Source organism: Phaenicophaeus curvirostris, chromosome 8 (genome assembly GCF_032191515.1).
Source record: "Phaenicophaeus curvirostris isolate KB17595 chromosome 8, BPBGC_Pcur_1.0, whole genome shotgun sequence".
In the NCBI taxonomy this organism is placed as follows: Eukaryota; Metazoa; Chordata; class Aves; order Cuculiformes; family Cuculidae; genus Phaenicophaeus; species Phaenicophaeus curvirostris.
The window spans coordinates 21,950,537-21,969,904 of NC_091399.1; the positions used below are offsets into that span (position 1 = coordinate 21,950,537).

General features: G+C 43.4%; 1 protein-coding gene across 6 annotated transcripts in view; it reads left to right on the plus strand.

Annotated features, from left to right (window-relative positions):
• ZNF644 (zinc finger protein 644) overlaps positions 1-19,043 on the plus strand; it is a 42,246-nt gene extending 23,203 nt beyond the window's left edge. For 3 of the 6 annotated variants that reach the window (XM_069862806.1, XM_069862807.1, XM_069862808.1), the window contains 5 exons: positions 1,900-1,973; positions 2,953-5,984; positions 6,441-7,046; positions 16,642-16,744; positions 17,461-19,043. In XM_069862806.1, the coding sequence (XP_069718907.1) occupies positions 2,984-5,984; positions 6,441-7,046; positions 16,642-16,744; positions 17,461-17,653 (3,903 nt within the window). In that variant the 5' untranslated portion in view covers positions 1,900-1,973; positions 2,953-2,983 and the 3' untranslated portion in view covers positions 17,654-19,043. Of the gene's footprint in view, positions 1-1,899; positions 1,974-2,952; positions 5,985-6,440; positions 7,047-9,582; positions 9,706-16,641; positions 16,745-17,460 lie in introns of all 6 variants that reach the window. The other 3 variants (XM_069862810.1, XM_069862809.1, XM_069862811.1) reach the window with 2 other exon arrangements.
• Positions 19,044-19,368: the final 325 nt, after the last annotated feature.

Genomic DNA, 19,368 nt, shown 5'->3' on the forward strand with positions numbered 1-19,368 from the left:
GAGCTTTCCTGTTTATTGGTGGTTCCGTTTGGGTGTTGCACTCCCTGAGCAGTATGAGTTAGATAGTAACACTTCCTCAAACCTGTGAGTTTTGTGGAATGCTTTCTCGCCTGTGTCTGGTTACACTGATCGCTGTCACTGCAGACATTCCTACCCATGGAGCAGGTAATGTCCATGCAGGGTTGCATCCTGGCTCAGGGTCACCACAGGACTCAACGTCACCCTGATTAAAAAAGATATTTTATATGTTTTCTTTGATGCCACCCTCTTCAGACTGCTAACTTTCTTGTTGTCCTGCACCTAAAATAGTGAATTGTGCCACTCTGATAACTGGAAAAATGGTATATTTGGCAGAAAGTTATTAAACTGTAACACAGTGTTGGTGATACGGTGTTTCAGGCCCGTTTTGAAGGCTGAGATCTCCTGGGACAGCTGTGCCACTATAGAAGACCTTATTGGATCCATATGGAATAATTGACAGTCTCCGTAAACGCACAGGCTGGAAAGGTGTCTCTGATGGGATTGAGCAGTGTCGTGTTTTAGGTACTGCTCATGGTAGCTGTGGAGAGAGTCTCGATCTAAAGGCGATCATCCAGTGCCCCAGCCACCTCTTTAGCATCAGCTTTAGTGGCGTCCGCAGGGTTTGGATGAGGAGCGACACGGCTCTGCCTTCCCCCTGTACGGCTGCGGCGTTGTCGGGAGCCGTCCCGATAATGAGGGCAGCAGTCTCCAGGAGGGCAGCGTGTTCTGCTCGGGGGCACCGCTGGAGCTGCTTTCAATGGGAAGCGTCTGTTCCTCCTCCGAACCCCTCACACCACAACAGATGGGTGGAACTTGGGACACGGGAGGTTTTACCTCCAAGGAGGTAACAGTGAAGCCACTCATTAACACTGAATTTACCACTTCGTTAGCAACGTTGCTTCCTGTTGAGAACAGCTAATGTGAGCTCTCCAATCGAGTGAGCACACGTTTGTCTGCCTCTGCGGTGATGAAACAGGGAGAACACAAATATTTCTGGCGAGACTGGCTCACTAAATCCCTTCTAAAATCTTTGTGAACAGTTTCGTATGCTGCTGCCTGGTACGATGTGAAGGGGACACTGTTCCCTTGTAAAATTGTTGAAGCTGGTGTGCGTCTCAGAGATTCCACTTCTTTTAATTGACTCTTGCGTTACTGATTTTCAGTGTGTTTTTGCAAGGCCCTTTTCTAACCTGTGCATGCGATGTTGAAACCCCTGCGGGGTGGTGCATTATCACCACTTTAGGGTGAGAGCTTGAGCGCCATCTCACTGGAAGTCTTTGTTGAGGTGGGGAATGACCGTGGTCTCATTACAAGTCTCTGTCGTGGGGGGAAATGACCATGGTCTCATTACAAGCCTTTGTCATGGGGGGAAATGACCCATGACAAAACAGCGCAGAAAGGCAAAAATCTGAGGAATAGGGAGGTGAGAAACGGGGGCAGAACATTTCCATGAAGGCCCGGTAGAGATAAAGAACACAATGAAGTATTTCATACATTTTAAGCACTTATTGTGTGTCTGGCATGAGCGGTGCTGTAATCCCGAACTGGTCAGTGGTGGAGCAGCAGAGGAAACATGTTTGTAACGGCAAATTCTTTTCATTATATTTCTACTCCAAATGTAATTACTTGTATCTGCAAAATAGGAAATTAGCTGCAGTATGTTATGGTTTGGGTTTTACAAACTTAAAGGAGGTTAAAGTATTTGTTGTGTTCTTTTGCTGGTTTGAGAGAAACCAAGTGCAGTAACAAAATTTCTATGGGGCTGTAGCTGGCTATGGGTTGTGTGGATTGCTGTCATCCTGTCGAACTGCAAAACTAACAGAAACTAAACAGAAAATGACAGTGGTGCCATTTAACCAGGCTGTTTCCTCTCCCTAGGACAAAAGGATGTCGAGTGTGGTCTGCCTTGATTTCGATGAAGGACCCTTTGCGGGGAGCCATGGACCTTAGTTGTGAGTTGTAACGTCTTAATTCACGGTCTGGGTGATGACTGCTTTTGACTGAGCTCTGCTCAAAATGTTAATTAGTAACCAAAGCCAAGTGTGTGGTGGCAGGAATTAAATCTCCCAAAAGATCAAAGCCAATAATACTCTGTAAGGGTGAAATGCATTATTTCTGTAACACACATAATGGTGCTCCCAGCTCCGGGGTGGGTGCTAGGATGCCTCGTGCCTCCTCTCTTCTGAAGGCCCATATAGCATAAGCAGGATCTGATTGATTTCTTTTTAAAGCAAGTGGAGTCTCTTGTAAGAAGGAAACGGGAAGACATTTAGCTTCTTCAGTGTGTTTGATCCTCTGCTATGTCTTTATCAGTAACCAGGTATTCAAAACCAGCTTAGGTGTGTTTGCTCCTTCAATTCCAAAGTGAACATCTCTTCAGGCTCGTGTGTAGCATCAGGTCCATTATACACAAGCACTGGGAAACAAGTGATACCTTGAGATCTGTAAAGGTTGTTTTCTTTTCACTGGTGCTCAAGGAAGTATGGGTTTTGGTTGGGTTTTGTGGTATTGGTTTGGGTTTTTTTAAGTCACTAAATTCTAGCAGCTGTCTGGGTAGCCTTTACTCCTCACTTGTTTTACTTCCAGAGGACAGCTAAAGATAAACTCTGTGTTTATGTTAATGTACATGTGGGATGTATTTGCACAGATTTTGATAGTCTCATTTCCCCCATCTTGCTTGCATGTAGGTGTTCAGGCTTGTTTGAACTCGGATGTGTGGTTTTAATCTAGCACAGCAACAAAGTATAATGTTTTTAATTGATTTATTTTAAGTGTCTTGAATATCCTAGCTAAAAAAAATACTTTTAACAAGTTCAAAACATATTTTAATGACAGTGTGAAGAAGGGTGATCCTGCAGCAAACTGTAAGTTGATATTGCCATTATTTATTTCTGTGAGTCCCTGATTCTTTTCCTGTTTGTTTTCTTTTAGTATAAATGTGCTTAATGGACAGACCAGCAATATGGATGATTTAGAGAGAAATACCGAAGTCCTTGGTGCTAAAGAAGAGGAAGAAATCCTGTGTGATGATACTTTCATATCTGAGGAAGAAGGCGGCATTCCTAAACCCCAGGAGAGCGACACACCGTTTCAGAAGACTCTGCCTGAGGAGCTGTCGAGGGACAGATCTGAAAACGCCTTAAGTGGAGGCCAGGCTTCACTATTTATACACACTGGTGCTCCTACTGTTTCTAGTGAGAACTTTATCTTGTCTCGCGGAACTGCTGTTAATGGACCAGTTTCACACTCCACCTCAGCTAAGACTTCCATTATGAATAAGGGCGGTGTTTCATTAACCACTGGACAGCCCATAGGGCATCACACAGATTCCTGCTCAACTCTGGCAGTGGTTCATGATCTTCAGCTGCCTGCCAAGAGCGCAACGCAGAAATCTAATCAGCACCAAGTTTTATTTTTGTTACCTGATGTAGCACACGCTAAGAACATGACTCATTCCATTAAAAATCTACCTACCTCTGCCTCAGTTGATTGCGATTCGCAGAAACCAGTAGGAAGTAGTGTTGACAGCACTTTAGTAGGGCAAGAAGTTTGTGAGGATGATAAAGATTTGCTAGCGAAAGATGACTGTGTTGATGCATTAACAGGCATTTCCTCAGGTACAGGTGGTTTCAGATCGGGCTGTGATCCCAGCTGGGATCCGCAGAAAGAGTTCATCCAGTTTCTGATGACGAATGAAGAAACGATAGAGAAGTCTCCCGTTCACTGCAAAGTGGGCTTAGAAAAAAAGCGGAAAAGGAAAATGGATGTCAGCAAAATTACCCGCTACACCGAAGATTGCTTCAGTGATACCAGTTGTGTTCCCAGTAAATCAAAGCTGTTAAATATTGACTTCTTAGAGCAGAATGAGGAGCTAGAAATAGTTGAACCACAGAAATACTCACTGAGCAAAGTAAAGCCTGAATCCACAGACGAAGAGCTAGAAGCTGTCGACGCTATCCAGCAGCTCATTTACAGCCCCAGCAGTAACTGTGCAGAGGATGCTTCTCCTGTTCACACTAGCACTTTTCTTCCCAGTCCTTTAAAAAACAAATGTGAACAGAACGACTCTGAATCACCATCCACTTTCAGTACGGATGAACCATCGTTCTATCCCTGTACAAAGTGCAATGTGAATTTTAGGGAGAAGAAGCATCTGCACAGGCACATGATGTACCACTTAGATGGGAACAGTCATTTTCGACATCTCAACGTCCCCAGGCCCTACGCATGCAGGGAATGTGGAAGGACATTTCGAGATCGTAATTCCCTTCTTAAACACATGATAATTCACCAGGAGAGAAGGCAGAAGCTGATGGAGGAAATCCGTGAGCTGAAGGAACTTCAGGACGAGGGCAGGAGTGCACGGTTGCAGTGCCCACAGTGTGTATTTGGTACCAACTGCCCTAAAACGTTCGTACAGCACGCAAAGACCCATGAGAAAGACAAAAGATACTATTGCTGTGAGGAGTGCAATTTCATGGCTGTGACAGAAAATGAACTGGAATGTCACAGAGGGATCGCACATGGAGCCGTGGTTAAGTGTTCAATTATCGGTAGCGATATGTCCCAGAGGAAAACACAGAAAAAAGCATCCTTGAAAGACCCGTATTTCGGATCCTCAAAAAAGTCATCGACGTACATGTGTAAGATGTGTCCCTTCACGACTTCAGCCAGAAGCGTTCTAAAAAAACACATGGAATATTTGCACCCCGCGTCGTGCATCGACCCCTTTGGTAGCCACCTCAGACTAGACAAGAGGAAAGGCAGCGTCGTAGAAGAACCTTTCGATTTCGGTAGCAGGACGAAACAGTTGATCAAACAATCTTCTACTTTTCCAAAGAACTCTGCTTTAAAGCAGGATGTAAAAAGATCATTTGGCTCTGCCTCGCAGTACAGTAACTTCGCCAAGCTTCACAAGAGACCCTACAGGATACAGAAGGCTCGGAAAAGTGTTTCGCATTCATCTGTAAGTGCGTGCAATCTAAATTCTACAGACAAGACCTTTTTGGGTAGAAATAGCATTGAACAGAAAACTAAGTGTTCCCATCAAGCAGCAAGGCAGAAAGCTAGTGTCAAAACAAGAGGTAATTGTTTGTATAGACACAAATATGGAAACTACAGGATGATTAAAAAACCCAGTGGCTCTTCTTCTTTGCATTTAAAAAAGGAAGAGTCCATCTCTGTCGGTTCTTTACATTTATTGTCTTCGTCAAGTAGTCCCCGTAATAGTTGTTTTGTCATGGATACAAATACTCTTGGTTGCAAAGGGGCAGAAGGCTATAAAGATCGTAGGCGTGTAGCTGTAAAAAGAGTGGTTAAAGAACCCAAGAGGGAAGGCTCTGTTACAGGAGATGGTTTGGATTGCTGTACAGATTTTCTGCATAAAATGACTGTTGTTGTTTTACAGAAACTTAACTCTGCTGAAAAAAAAGACAGCTATGAAACAGAGGATGAAAGTTCATGGGATAATGTTGAACTGTGTGATTACACTACCCAGTCTGTGGAGGACGAACCTTACAGTGATATCAATCAGGAGCACGTAAGCCTGTTCCCCATATTCAAAGGTAAAATGGAAGATCATGATGCTGGTGATAAATCTTCACTTAGTTATGAGCAGAACGATGGCTTTTATTTTGAGTACTATGAAGATGCTGAGGGTGGTAGCTTCCTGCATGACTTGCATGACCCTCAGAATTTAGAGAACGTAGGATCGGCATTGCCAAAGCATAATTCGGTTTTCCATTGGACTGATTTGTCACTGGAGAAGAAGTCCTGCCCGTACTGTCCAGCAACCTTTGAAACAGGGGTTGGCTTATCCAACCATGTCCGAGGCCACCTCCACAGAGCTGGACTCAGCTATGAAGCCCGTCATGTCGTTTCACCAGAACAGATAGCAACAAGTGACAAAATGCAGCATTTTAAAAGGACCGGAACAGGAACTCCTGTTAAACGTGTCAGAAAAGGTAAGGTGTTTCTTGGGGTTTTTTAAACTGGGGTATAGATAAAGAGAAGAGGGGGATTTAAATTGGAAGATTTAGGGGGGAGGAGGAAGATTTAGGTTAGACATTAGGAAGAAATTCTTCACGATAAGGGTGGGGAGGCCCTGGCCCAGGTTGCCCAGAGCAGGGGTGGCTGCCCCATCCGTGGAGGGGTTCAAGGCCAGGTTGGATGGGGCTTGGAGCTCCTGATCCAGTGGGAGGTGCCCCTGATCCAGTGGGAGGTGTCCCTGCCCTTGGCAGGGGTGGACCTGGATGGGTTTTGAGGTCCCTTCCAATCCAAGCCATTCGATGTTTTATTGAGCACTAAACAAGCCCTGCTTTGTCTTGTTGTAAAGCCTCTCCTCCTGTCCTTGTGGTTTGCTGTTGTAATCTGTAATCGTGTATGTTCATCAAAACCCATGAATATTCTTCTCTTTGTAGCGATTGAGAAATCGGAAACTTCCTCCGAGCATACATGTCAGCTCTGCGGGGGCTGGTTTGATACTAAAATTGGGTTGTCTAATCATGTGCGAGGACACCTGAAGAGGCTTGGCAAAACCAAGTGGGACGCACACAAGTCTCCAATCTGTGTGTTGAACGAGATGATGCAGAATGAAGAGAAGTACGAAAAGATCCTGAAGGCTTTGAACAGTCGCCGCATTATTCCCCGACCGTTTGTTGCTCAGAAATTTGCATCGAGCGATGACTTTTTATCTCAGAATGTTTTACCTCTTGAAGCATACCATAATGGCCTAAAGACTGAAGATACGTCCGTGTCTGCGTCGGAGGAAGAAGGGCTCAGTTTCCTAAACGAATGTGATCAAACAAAAGCAGTGCTGCATGATGGGAAAAAAAATCAGTCGCTTACACTGATAGAACTCCTGAAAAATAAGAGGTTGGGAGAAGAGAGGAATCCTGATATTTCTCCTCAAAAAAATCATAATCAAACCGCAAGAAAGAGGTTTGTTCAGAAATGTGTTCTTCCATTAAACGAAGACAGTCCATTGATGTATCAGCCACAGAAAATGGACTTGACTATGCAGTCAGGTAAGAAGGTGTTTCCAGCTGTCTCAGCAGCGTTCCCAAAGAATCCTTTAACTCACAATGTACACGTGCAGGGTGTTGCATGTGGGGTCCTGTTCTTTTAACTCTTGTCTTGTTTCCAGAGGACTTTGACTGAGAGAGGTAATGCAGCAACTCTGCCTCACATGTTTTTCCTAAAGTAATCCCGCCCCCCGCACCACTGGGGCGTTTTTACGGGGAACATGGTTCCCGTTCTGCGTGTGGCAGGGCACACAAACCCAGCGCAGACACAGAATGAGCCCCAGTGAGAAAGAAGATACATCCTTAGAAGGATACAATTAGAAGTTGAAGTGTCCGTGCATACTTGGTAGACTAACAGTTCTGAACTGTTTGAGTTCATGACCCTGTTTCTGGGCATTAAACTAGCTGGTTTGGGAGCTGCTTTGTTTCAGTCCTTGAGGTCTGAGCAAAGCAGCATTTGCTCAGAGTACCAGAACTGCCGATACCATTATAGATGCACAGCAGTCCAAATTGGTGAAACACTCAACTAATGTGGACTGGTTCAGGCAAACAGACTCTTAAAACGGATTAATTTGGGTTTATTTCAAAACTGCGGCTACTGCGAGAAGCTGATGCTCATTCAGGGCCTGCCTGTCCGAGCGCAGACCTGCGCTGGTTCAGGCTCTGCTGGAACACTGTTGGAACCAGCAGGTCTCCAATGCACAGCCCTGACCGCTAGGGCCAGAGACTGCCCCTCTACAGAGAATTGTGCTAAAGAACCGATTCCAAAACCACCTTCTTAGCACTCGGTGTGCTAACAGGGGTTTGGAGGGATGGTTTGAACCTGCCTAGAGAATCATTGAATCCTGGAACTTGTCACATTGGAGTTATTTCTACTGTTATTAGTCTAGTTATTTCTAGTCTTAACAACATTCTTTTTGATGTGGATGTAGAGCTTGCATTTCCCTCTTTCTTGTTTGGACTCCACCTTATAACACTGCAGGATTCTTTAGACCGAGGAGCAGGATCTTATTTTGATAGTCCTGGCTTTTTTGGTTCTGTTGTTTGCTTGTTACTACCCAGTGCGGGTCAGTGACGCTGGCAGTGCCTCCTACTTTGTCACCTCTATTCTTGTCTTCCTTTAAACAAATAAAAACAATGACCTGATGTGCTCAGAAGTTCTTTTAGGGGACTATGAAAGTGTGGGAATTTCTTTCAAAGGAGGCTTTCTAAAATGGCATGGGAGAAGGAACAGATGGACATCTGTGCTTGTCCTTTACAACAGGCGATTGCTCAATAAAGGGAATGTATCTTTGACAGATTTAGTGATTGAAAAGCAATACCAAAGGAAGAGCTTGCTAAACCTGACCCTGCATACTGCTTTCTGTTCAATATTTCTTGCTGAACACTGGGGAGCACCTTGTGGTTGTGAGGAGCAACCGCCCAAAAATAAAGATAAGCTTGCAGAGTACTAACCTTTAGGAACGGAGCTCTGTAACCATTTGTGGCTGATGTAACAAGAGTTTGACCACTAACGCACTGTGCCAGTTGAGTTAATAAGAAAATCTTTAACAGCAACTTGAAATTCTTCTGGTTTTCCTAAAAAGGCAAATATTTCTAAGTAGTTTTTAGAAGTTTTTAATAGCCAAGTGTTGTTCTTCTGTAGCGTGCCTGAACGAACAGCGTGAATTCCGGGCGCTGCTGGAGAGTTAGGTCCTTTCTTTCCCACAACCAGAGCCTTTCTAGCTGAGCAGTTCTAGCTTTTTTACTTATTCTTCTAATAATTTATTAGTAGAGAACTTTAAATATTAGGTGACCAAAACCACTTATCTGTGGTAAAACAAAGGGAGAAACATGATGGTGAAGTTGAGCAGGGAATAGGTTTCATTGTCTGGTAAGTGAGGAGTTAGTACTGTTCCACTGTTTCTGCCATAAATAGCATGTTGCCTTGTTGATCATATTCTAGCACAAAGATTTTAGCAAAGAACTCCAAATCGTTAACTTTCATTATTGACTGTGCATTGAAAGTAGTGAACAGAGGATGCACCGAGCAGAACGCTGTGTCTGACAGCTGCTCAGTGGCCTTTTACCACCCTGTGCTCCGAGCCTTCAGCAGCCTGGTTCAGTGCGGAGCTCCTCAGCAGGTGGGTAGAACACTCCCAATGCCCGCTTCGTCAACCAAACACCTAAAATTCTCTCTGTTGGGAATATCGCAAGCTCTGAGAAGTGCGGCTCCAACTGCAGGGTTGTATTTGGGGTTAGAGCTGCATCACAGGGAGGCCTGTAGGAACGCGACAGCAGGTATGAAATGCAGAGGAGCCTGATGGGCTCGAGTTGACTCCTTTCTGGTATTTTTTTGTCCCAAATAACATGGTTTGGCGTAAAGCACTACATGGAAAATTAATAACGGGTAACTTGGATCCTTCTGATATACTGAACAATTGCGTCAATGCAGTGAATATATTTTAAACCATCTGTATTGCAGAAAACTTTTTACAACGCTTTGAGAATTTCATTTTTTGAAGAGAGAACTGGATTATAGTTTTCTTTTGACTGATAGGTATGCCTGTGAAGCTTAGAACGTGTGTGCATTGCAATACGACGTTTACAAGTGCTGTTAGCCTGTCCAACCACTTACGCGCTTATGCACGAAAGAAGAGTGCTGGACTTTTGACTGGGACAGGTATGTTTTGTTACAGATGTAAAAGCAAGTCTGTCTATGATACATTTACCTCATCAGACTGGACAAAAGCATATGTTAATTCCAAATAATTTTGAAGCTTCTGCTGATAAACGATTTATTTGCCATAAAACTTCAGCAACTTGTAAGAAAAGGTGCGTTGCTGTTGTCCACTCTTATGTCTGATTTTCATTCTGACTCATTTATATGGGATCCAACACTTAAGGTATGTAAGCAAAGCTGAGAGATTGTTGCTTAAATTCATTCTCCTGCAATATCACAGCTTCCGACCCAGCCAGCTGGCCTTCTCATGAAGTGTTTAAAAGCACCTCAGAAATGAGAGAGGGAGAACCATCCCAAAACAAACGTAAACCACAACAAATCGACAAGTAATTGTACAGTCTAGTGTGTACAATTGCCAAGAATGCTCTAGGTAAAATAGGGAAAGCAAGTGATTTTACAGCGTGTGTATTTCTAACACCATATCATGTGTGGTTGGATTCATTCCTTGTTTGGCTCACAACCCAAAAGTGCCTGCTCTGCCATGGAGTGAGTGCATTCGGCACTGCTAGTGATGTTTCTTATTAAAACACACTTTGTTTTGGAATCCCTCCGATATTCCATGGTTTGAATCATTTCCAGAGGCCTTGCAGTTTGCTTGGCTTTAGGCAAATTCCTGTGGTTAGCTGGATTATTGCTGAGCTTAGTGGGAATTCCTATGATCAACAGCAAACTAGGGAGCAGAAGTGGGATGTAGTGAGGAAAACATGGAGATACAAAGTCAGTTTGTAGCAGTTGTCTGTGTTAACAAGCATAGGCTTTTACACATGCTTTGGGAAAACACATGAACCTTTTTTACCTGCAGATGGAATTCCTTATGCTAGGAATGACAAATAGGCTGGGTTTCAGGCTCTCTCTGCAGAAGGCTAAAAGAAGCACTGGCAGAAATGGGGCCTGTGGCTCCCAGGTCTGGTGATGTGTCAGTTGATGCTGTGACAGAGCAGATGTAGAAGGGAATCAGCGGATGCAGCGATACCAGCGTGTAGGAGCGTGTGCCTTCAGTTTGTGGTTCTAAAAGTTCTCATGTTCGCTCAGTAGGAGGGTGATGACAGTGGGTTTCATCTACTGTTGCTGTGGTTTGACATTAGCCCTGTGCTAAGTGACTTGATTGAAATGCTTCAGTAGCTCTGTATTTCAACTGCATGTTGCAATCTTACCAGTAATTCACTGGAGGAGACATGGACAAACAGCATAGGACACAGTGATTGGATCCTGGGCAAGTTCCTTTTGCCAAACAGGAAAAGCAGAGGTGTCTTGGTATGGTGCTCCCAGGGTTCCCGTGTGTTCTCTAAGCACTGTGTTTTGCTAGCAAGGCTGTAGCGTGCTCATCAGAGCAGGTGCCGCTTTCTGATAAAGCGAGTGCTGTGTCATTGGACCTGGAATTGTGTTTAACATGCAGGTAGGAAGAAAGTGAGGTTAGAAATGAAAATTAAAACAAAAAGCTTGGAAAGAAAACTTTTAAAAATAAAAATAAAACTCTTCTGATATGAGAAGCTGGAGCTGAGCGGCCGAACAGCCAGTCTGGTGTTGAGGAAGGCATTGTACTGAAAGCAGTGGCTGAGAGGGGCTTGAGTTCCAGTGCCAGCATTGTGCAGGCAGCGTCTGTATGAGCTCAGGTGTTGTCATCCAAACTGTTGTAGCTCTGTCAAGTTTGTAAACTTAACTCATTGACTTTTCATTTGAGAAAGTTCAGTGTGGAGCTCGAAGACCAGAAAATACACTTTTAAGAGGTGGTTTTATTTGAGATTCCACTCGATGTTGCAGCTTTTGTGAAGATGCAGTGCAAGATTTTGCTCACACACCTTAGTTTTAAACTTTGCTGTGAGTGTCGCTCTTGGGCAGATCTCGGTTTCCTTTACTGAAAAATGTTTGCAGTTGAGAGCAATTCTGGGATGTCTTCAGTTTGACTTCAGCCTGGAACCCATACGGAGGCAGTGAGGATATGTTTATACAGATTCCTGCTTCTGTTTTCATGAGGCCTTTCTTATATCTTCTGAAATAAACATAACTATCGAAAAGAAAACACATTGTCTCTGTTTCTTGCGGTAATTAAAGAGCTGTGTGTAAACCCAAACTCTGTTCATTCTTTATTTGGCAGTTGTTAAGGGATCTGGCCAGGCATGGCTGTTCAGGATGGGAAACACAGCCACCAGCAATCTTTGCCTTAGCTGACAGACGAGGCGTCTGCTCCGCGTTTCCGTGTGTCTGCACACGGGTTTGATTGGATCGTTCACTGTTGTTCCTCTGGCAGGTGCCCTGCTTCTTCAGTCAGTGATTTGATCCCATTCAGTTAAATCTTACCTGGTTTTGTTTCCAAACACAATGTGACGTATTAGCTGTGTCGGACTGTTCCGCAGAACAGTAAATTTTGGGAGTAGACTCCAGAAAAACATCCTAGAGTTGGAACTTCCCGGGCTGTTGTTTGTTCCAGGTTAGTGTTTATTAAACGTGATTTGTGCGTGTAGTTACGCAGCACGGACCCACTGTACAGCAAACGCCTGTCTGCATTCGTTTAGATGGGTGTTGGTGACTGTCTCAGTGCTTGCATGATGGTGTCCGGGTGTCTGACTGAAACATGAATCTTGTTAAGCAGTCCAGTTTTGAACGAGGTAACGATTCGTTGGCTCATCTTGAGTAGATGCTAATTGCCGTTTGTACCTGTTTTGATGAACAATCTTTCTCAGAGCATGTGGCAAACTCATGTCTTTCTCCTCAATGTCTTCAGAGTGTTGGACAGACCTACGCAAAACCTTCCAAATGCATCTCGCTCTTCTTGGTGTGGTCGTATATCCAGTCATATCTCCAGCTTCCCTGCTTTCTTTCTCTCTGAGCCTCTCTTCCCCCTAGAGTCTCTCAATTCTCTCTTGCACTCTGGCTGTTCACATCTTTTCTTTGCTGACTGTTTTCACCTGTTCAGTCTCTTCTTACTAGCTGCCATCTTCTGGGAATCTCCACCCTCTGCTGTGCACTTTGCTGCTGTGGATGGAGACAGCTTTTTCAGAGGTTGGGGAGTGACTGCACTTCCAAATAATTCTAATACTGCTTTGTCAAAACTTCAGCTTCAGGTTTGCCAGGGAAACATGCAGCTGCAGCAGAAAACCGAGATCTGCAGGCTCTGCATGGCTATTCTTTGCCAGTACAGTTATAACCAATCAGCTGGCGCAGTGAGTTAACGTTTTAGTATCCTGTAAAGACCTTCAGGTAGCAAAATGCTGGAGGGGTTTTTAATGCAGTAGTGATGAGGAGAGATTGCAAGGGATTGAATTTGGAAAACTGGTGAATAAATATACAAGACAGATAATCCATTATTTGTTATGTTTTAATTGGCAGTGGCTTTAAGTGGTTAATTAAATCCGTTCACGTGTGCTATTGTTCCCCTTGTGTTCTTGCGTTATCTTACATTCACGCTGGCAAAAGGTAAAACCTGAATAAGGCCCCAGTCTGTCTGAAGTGAGAAGTGTTTCTTGGGGGATCGCATGAAGCAGAGCATGCAAATTAGTGTGGATGTACTTTAATTTGGAGCCTCAGACCAAATGTCACGGCATGGAGGACCTCTAATTGTGACCTTTCCAATTGGTGGTGTCTCAGGCATGCTTGTGTTAGCCACTTGTCTGTCTGCTTATAGTCCTCCTCGGTGAGTGGTTACAGAAGTCCAGAAGGGTTCTGTACTCAGCCTTTTTACCTGGTATGTGTGTTTGCCAATAGCGTGCTTGGAAATGGACCCTGAGACTCCTCCAGAGCTGGGTTGGCTTCTGTTTTCAGAGGGCTGTTTCTCTGTCATGCTGTTACCAGAGCCTGGTGAAGTGGTGTGACTGGCTACTTACAAAAAGGTTTTGGAGTAGCAGCTAGGAAACACCAGGTGGCCAAATGTGAAGGAAGGAGGCTTCTTCCAAAAAGGAATTGGGCCTTTGTGGAGGATGAAGGGTGATGGCTTGGGAGCTGTGATAGCCACAAGGTAGGCATGAATGGTAGGTGGTTCCTGCCTGTCTCTTGCGATTTGCTGTGATTTTTATGCATCTTGTTGGAACTGAAGTGTCCTTGGTCTCTTCCCAAAAGTGCTGAGATCGTACTTCCGCAGCAGAGGTATTGGCAGAGCAATAACCAAGTGTTGGTCAGAACACGGGTTTTCTTAGGGGTGAGGCCATTGTGTGACTCGATGCTTGCAAGAGGCTGTGAGCATCCTATCAATAGGGTCCATAAGCGAGTGCGTGTGGCTTCATTTACACTTCTGACTCTGGAGAGACAGAAATGGAATTAGTGGGGCACATCTCTGGTTTTGGAATTAAGTTTGCAATCAGCTTTACCCTGATTGTACTTTTTCACCACTCACGTTACTGCTTCACTGGAGTAACTTCACAATGTGCTTGTGCTGCTTCAGCGCCTAAAATGTACAAGAATATATTCACTGGATCAATAGACAAACGGAATGAACAATACTGCTCACACAACAGATTTGGTATTTGTAGTATTTTCTGTCCTTAATGACAGCTTCTTGCGTGTGCAAATCTTCCATTCTTAGTGGGGTTACTCTGAGGATGCACTGAGTGATCTGGATTTTTTCCTTGACGTCTCTTACTGTGATGTTTTCTGTTCCTTGTTCTATAATTTCTCTGTCTAGAGCTGCCGTTGGAAATGGCTCAGAGAAGATGCCCATTCTTTTGGTTTCCTTGTTTTCTCATTGTTCTTGGCAAAGGTACCTTCTGAGAAAGCAGAAGCTACCTCTCCCGGTACATGATGGCAGTTCCTGTCTGTCTGTGTCGTTGTCTGATCACACATTAGCTCAGAGGAGTTTTTTCTTAGAAGATCACACACACACAAACCACGAGGCTTCAGGAATGCTATTGCAGAAGACCACTTCAAGTCCAGTAACAAGGTGTGAGTCTCTGAAATGCTTGGGATGTATGTGAGTGGAACCAAGTTTCTTGATGGGAATGAATGTCTGAAGTTTGCCAACGTGAAGCATATCGGCTCATTCCTGTTTCGGATGCATGCACGCTTCTCTGGGAGGAGCCTGCTGTCTACTGCTGGTTTGTTTTTTCACTCGTATCAACTGACATCAGGTGCAACTCAGGGCTATATTTGCATTTGGATAATACTGACTTCTATTTCCCTCCTTCCTGTGTTCCGCAAAATCGGCAGTGGCAAAGCTTTTGCTGTGCCAACTGCTTCTGATGAATTGTCCCTCGTGCCAATAGTTCTGTCTTGAGAACGGGTTTCAGTATTTTATCTGCTTTCCTTTCTGGTGGTGTTACTGATGTTGCGCCATGTACAGTATCAATACTCCCTGGTAGTTTCTGCAGCCTGTTAACAAAGCAGTTAGCTTTGTTCTTCCTCGTCGTATGAACCTGTTCACTTTTCCGGATGTTCTCTTGGCCATTTCTCTCTTCCTCACCACCTTGTGTCACTGCGTTTATGTCCAGACTACTTTCACTGTTGCTACCAGAAAAAAATGCTGTTGAGCCTCATCTTCCCAGTGATGGCTTTCCCAAGGTCTGAGGGAAGCCTATTTAGGTTGGTATCACTTTCTATTTGTTTGATTGGTTCTGTGGTACTTTCCAACCTCATTCATCTTGACTTTTCTAGATACTCTAGGAATCTTTAAATCAGGGGACAGAACTGGGAAATGTCTGATGTGTCTGCGAGTTAAAAGTTTGGCTGCAGGGCAAAAGCTTGAGAGGTGCTCATTTGGAAAACGCAAGAAAGATGAAGGATGCAGCCACGACTGCATGTTCTTTAAATCAGCATGTTCTGCCTCACCAGATGATATCTTATTCTTCAGAGTAATAAGAGGTTTATTATTCTATTTTATATTACAGGAGTAAAAAATCAGACGAGTGTAACAGTTGTTTTAAATTCCACCGTTAAGGTGCTTCAGGATCATGGCATCGTGCCTTTTTGGTGTCAGGAACACCACTTGTCACTGGCTTTTGGGTTTCTGTGCAGTTCTAGTGTTGGTGTCTTGTGTTTTGGGATAGGGCGTAGCCAGATGCACTTCTCAGTTCAAGCAGTCCCACGCTGCTTATTTTTCCTTCAGCTTTATCAACTGTTTTGATCATAACTATATTAATTCAGTATAATCCCCTCATCCCCCAAGCATGGCTGCGTCTTAGTTTCTCCAGGGTTTGTTCCAGGTCACTATCATCTGTTTGTGGGAGGCGCAGACCTCGGTCCTGGCCGAATCCATTCGCCCTGCGTTTCTTGCGCTCATGCATTTCCATACCCAGTTTCAAACGCTCAGGCTGAGTTTAGGAAGCAGCCATGCCAGCCCTGTGCCTTGTCCTGAGACCACCTCACACTGCCCGGGATCAGTACAGAACTGTTAAAGGCGATGGAATTCGAGCAGGAGTGAGGGAGAAGCCTCACTTGAAATTCTTAGAGTTCAAAGGACATTTTCAAACCAGTGGCAGTGTTCTTTCCAAACTGGGAATTCTGGAGTGCGTTAGCTGAAAGCTGTAACTCTGTGAACCTGTAATATGGGCAAAAGGGGTGCTCTTACGATGGCACATGGGCTGCACATTCCAAGGTTCTGACAGCGTTTCATGCACAGAAGGGCATTTCTAGAGGTGCTGTGCTTCTGTATAGTTCTGCAGTAGGTGAGGAGGTGCTTGCTGACACTGAACCAGCAGGTTAACGCTAACTGTCCAATTAGGGAGCGTTTGACAGAGTAAGCACTACGCTAAACCAAGAAAAATAGCTTCCTTTTGCCAGTACAAGTCTTAGAGCCATGGTAATTGTCTTGGATTTACATTGTAATTAAATGTAGGATAACGAGGTAGAAGTCTTGTCAGTACTGCTGTGGGGGATGCTTGCTGAATATCTCTGTTTGGTTAACGCTCACTGAAGTATCACTTTCACATGTGGAAATTTCTCTCTCCTTAGCTCTAGACTGTAAGCAAAAGAAGTCAAGGTCAAGATCCGGAAGCAAGAAAAAAATGCTGCCATTACCTCATAGCGCAGACGAAGTTTACATACTCAGATGCAGGTACAAAGGCTTATTTTAATTGGAAGAACACATTCGTAAGAGCTGACTAATTTTAGTCCTAGAAGATAAGAGATTATGTGCTGTAAATGTGTTTGTGGTTTAATGGAACGATCGAGCGGAGACCAATTGCCTGTTTTCATTAATTTGAACCAGAGGGCTTGAATCGGTCGCTCTGGAGTCTTAGGCTGCCAGCTGCTTCTCCAGGTCAGATCTCATTGGCCATATCTGAGCAATATGCTGTCCTTCCAAAGAAACCATGCGTAAGAACAACAAATTGTTATTGCTAGAATTAGAAATGTAAGAGTGTACAAACTGCAGTTGTTTTGTGCTCACTGTTACTATAAGTGAAGTCAGGGACTTTTTCCAAGGGCATGGAGTGATAGGATGAGGGTAATGGCTTTAAATTGTGAGGGAAAAGAGTTAGGTGAGATCTTAATAAGAAATTATTCATCATGAGGGTGGGGAGGCCCTGGCCCAAACTTCCCAGAGCAGTGGTGGCTGCCCCATCCTGGAGGTGTTGAAGACCAGGGTGGATGGGGCTTTAAGGTCCCTTCCAACCCAAACCTTTCCATGATTCCATGATTAAAGTTTTTCAGCTAAAATATATAGAAGCAAACTTGAAGAAAATGAAAACTTACCACTTAATGTCTTTATTTTGTAGTTTTTTTGAGTAGAGGTAGCTGTATCTTGATGGAATAACTGTGATATTTGTGTAGGTTTTGTGGTCTGGTCTTTCGAGGACCATTGTCCGTTCAAGAAGACTGGATAAAGCACTTGCAGCGACACATCGTCAACGCCAATCTTCCACGGACTGGAGCTGGCATGGTCGAAGTCACGTCACTACTTAAAAAGCCTGCTTCAATCACTGAAACTTCATTTTCTTTACTGATGGCAGAAGCGGCGTCATAGAAAAAGGAGCCGTTTTAATTGGGTGTAAATTTGAAATACTTTGTCATTTTTTTAAATAAATTGCTACACTAAATTATGTTTCTAAATGCTAAAGACAGCGAACCAGAGGACGTGGATCACAGTAACATCAAAACAAATTGAATACTTAAAGAGTTCCAGTAAGTAGTCTTTATATTTTCTATAGGGTGGAAGATGTGTTTTTAAGGTTTATTATGTTCCTGTCGGTTACTGTGTTCACTGTCGATACCAGACCATTGCATTTATGGCAGCCATTTTTAACTTGTTGCACATGGGTACTTAAAAGACAGATTTTAATAAAGCAAAGAAATCGCGTTCTCTTCAGTGTTACCCAAATCAAGGCTCTGTTTATTCCAAAAAGAGTTACATAGTAAAATAAGATATTATTCTATTTTGTTTGTATGTATGTAGTGTTTTGTATAATACCAAGAACTGCTAATACAATTTACTCGACTTAGGGCATTAAATATCATATACTTCATAGTTCAAGAGACTGTTTCACCCCAATAGGGCAATTAGTACTATTCTATCTAGGTGTGTACGTGTTTTTTTTAAATCACATGAGGCTTTTTGTACTAAAAAAAAAGTGGAGGGAAACTTGTTTAAACAAATTTCTAAGATAAATATGTACATAATACTGGAAATTTGTGGTAAGGAAATATTCTTTACTTCAGTCGCATTTCTCACTGACAATAAAGTGGTGCATCCATGCTACCTCCTACTTGTCAACAAAGATGGTATTTACCCTTCCGGTTTTGTATCATAGCAGATTCAAGCCGAGTTTCTTTATTACCGAACATCTTTTTGTTAACAGGTTTGTTTTTATGATGATTTCCTCTCGGTCTGACTCGCTCACAGACGTTTGCCTCGCTCCTATTTTATTTAACACTGTAGAAATGTACTAATCTGCATCGCTCACTACACGGTTAGCGTAGAGCTTTCAGTTATGATTCTGTTTGAAAGACTGATCCATTTAGAGGATTCGAACGCAGATCGAAATGTTCCTACGTATGAAGAGAATGTTTACAGCTTAAATCTTGGAGCTTGTTTTGGCTGTGATTATCTGTATGGAAACTGTAACACTATGCTCATGCTAAGGACCTACGTACGGAGTTGCTGAAATAAATGTGCTGTGAGGATGGAAACACGGTGCAGGTGTCTTGGTCATGATGGCTTGTGTTTGCTCATTCGAACTGTCCACAGGACGTGAGTTTTTTTGTTTAAATCGAATCAGGTTCCTCTGCAAATCGATTTTGTATGCAAGTAACATTTCATTTTACTCCTGTAGGGTAACAGATACTGTAGTTAAGCCAAGGATATGCATTGATATTTTCTTTATGTGTAAATAAAGTTAAAAGCAGTTAAAACAAGAGGAGTATTTTGGTAGAGTATATACATACCTCACTGCCAGTGAAATTGCTTTCCTATGGTATATCTCCTTACCAGAAAAATCTCTAAATAAAAAGGTTTAAAGAAAATCTAAATGTCTATAATGTGAAGCGTTTATTTGCATTGTGTGAATTAAGTTTGTGACATTGATTTGTCTTGCTTGAGATTAGAATCTTCTCATGATCTTGAGTACAAGTACCTTGACTTGCAATAAACTGACTTGTTCACAGACGCAGTACCTGTGCTTGGTGGAAATATGAATCCATGTCCGTCTTCCCGTACGTGCGCAGGTCGGAGGCGACACACGA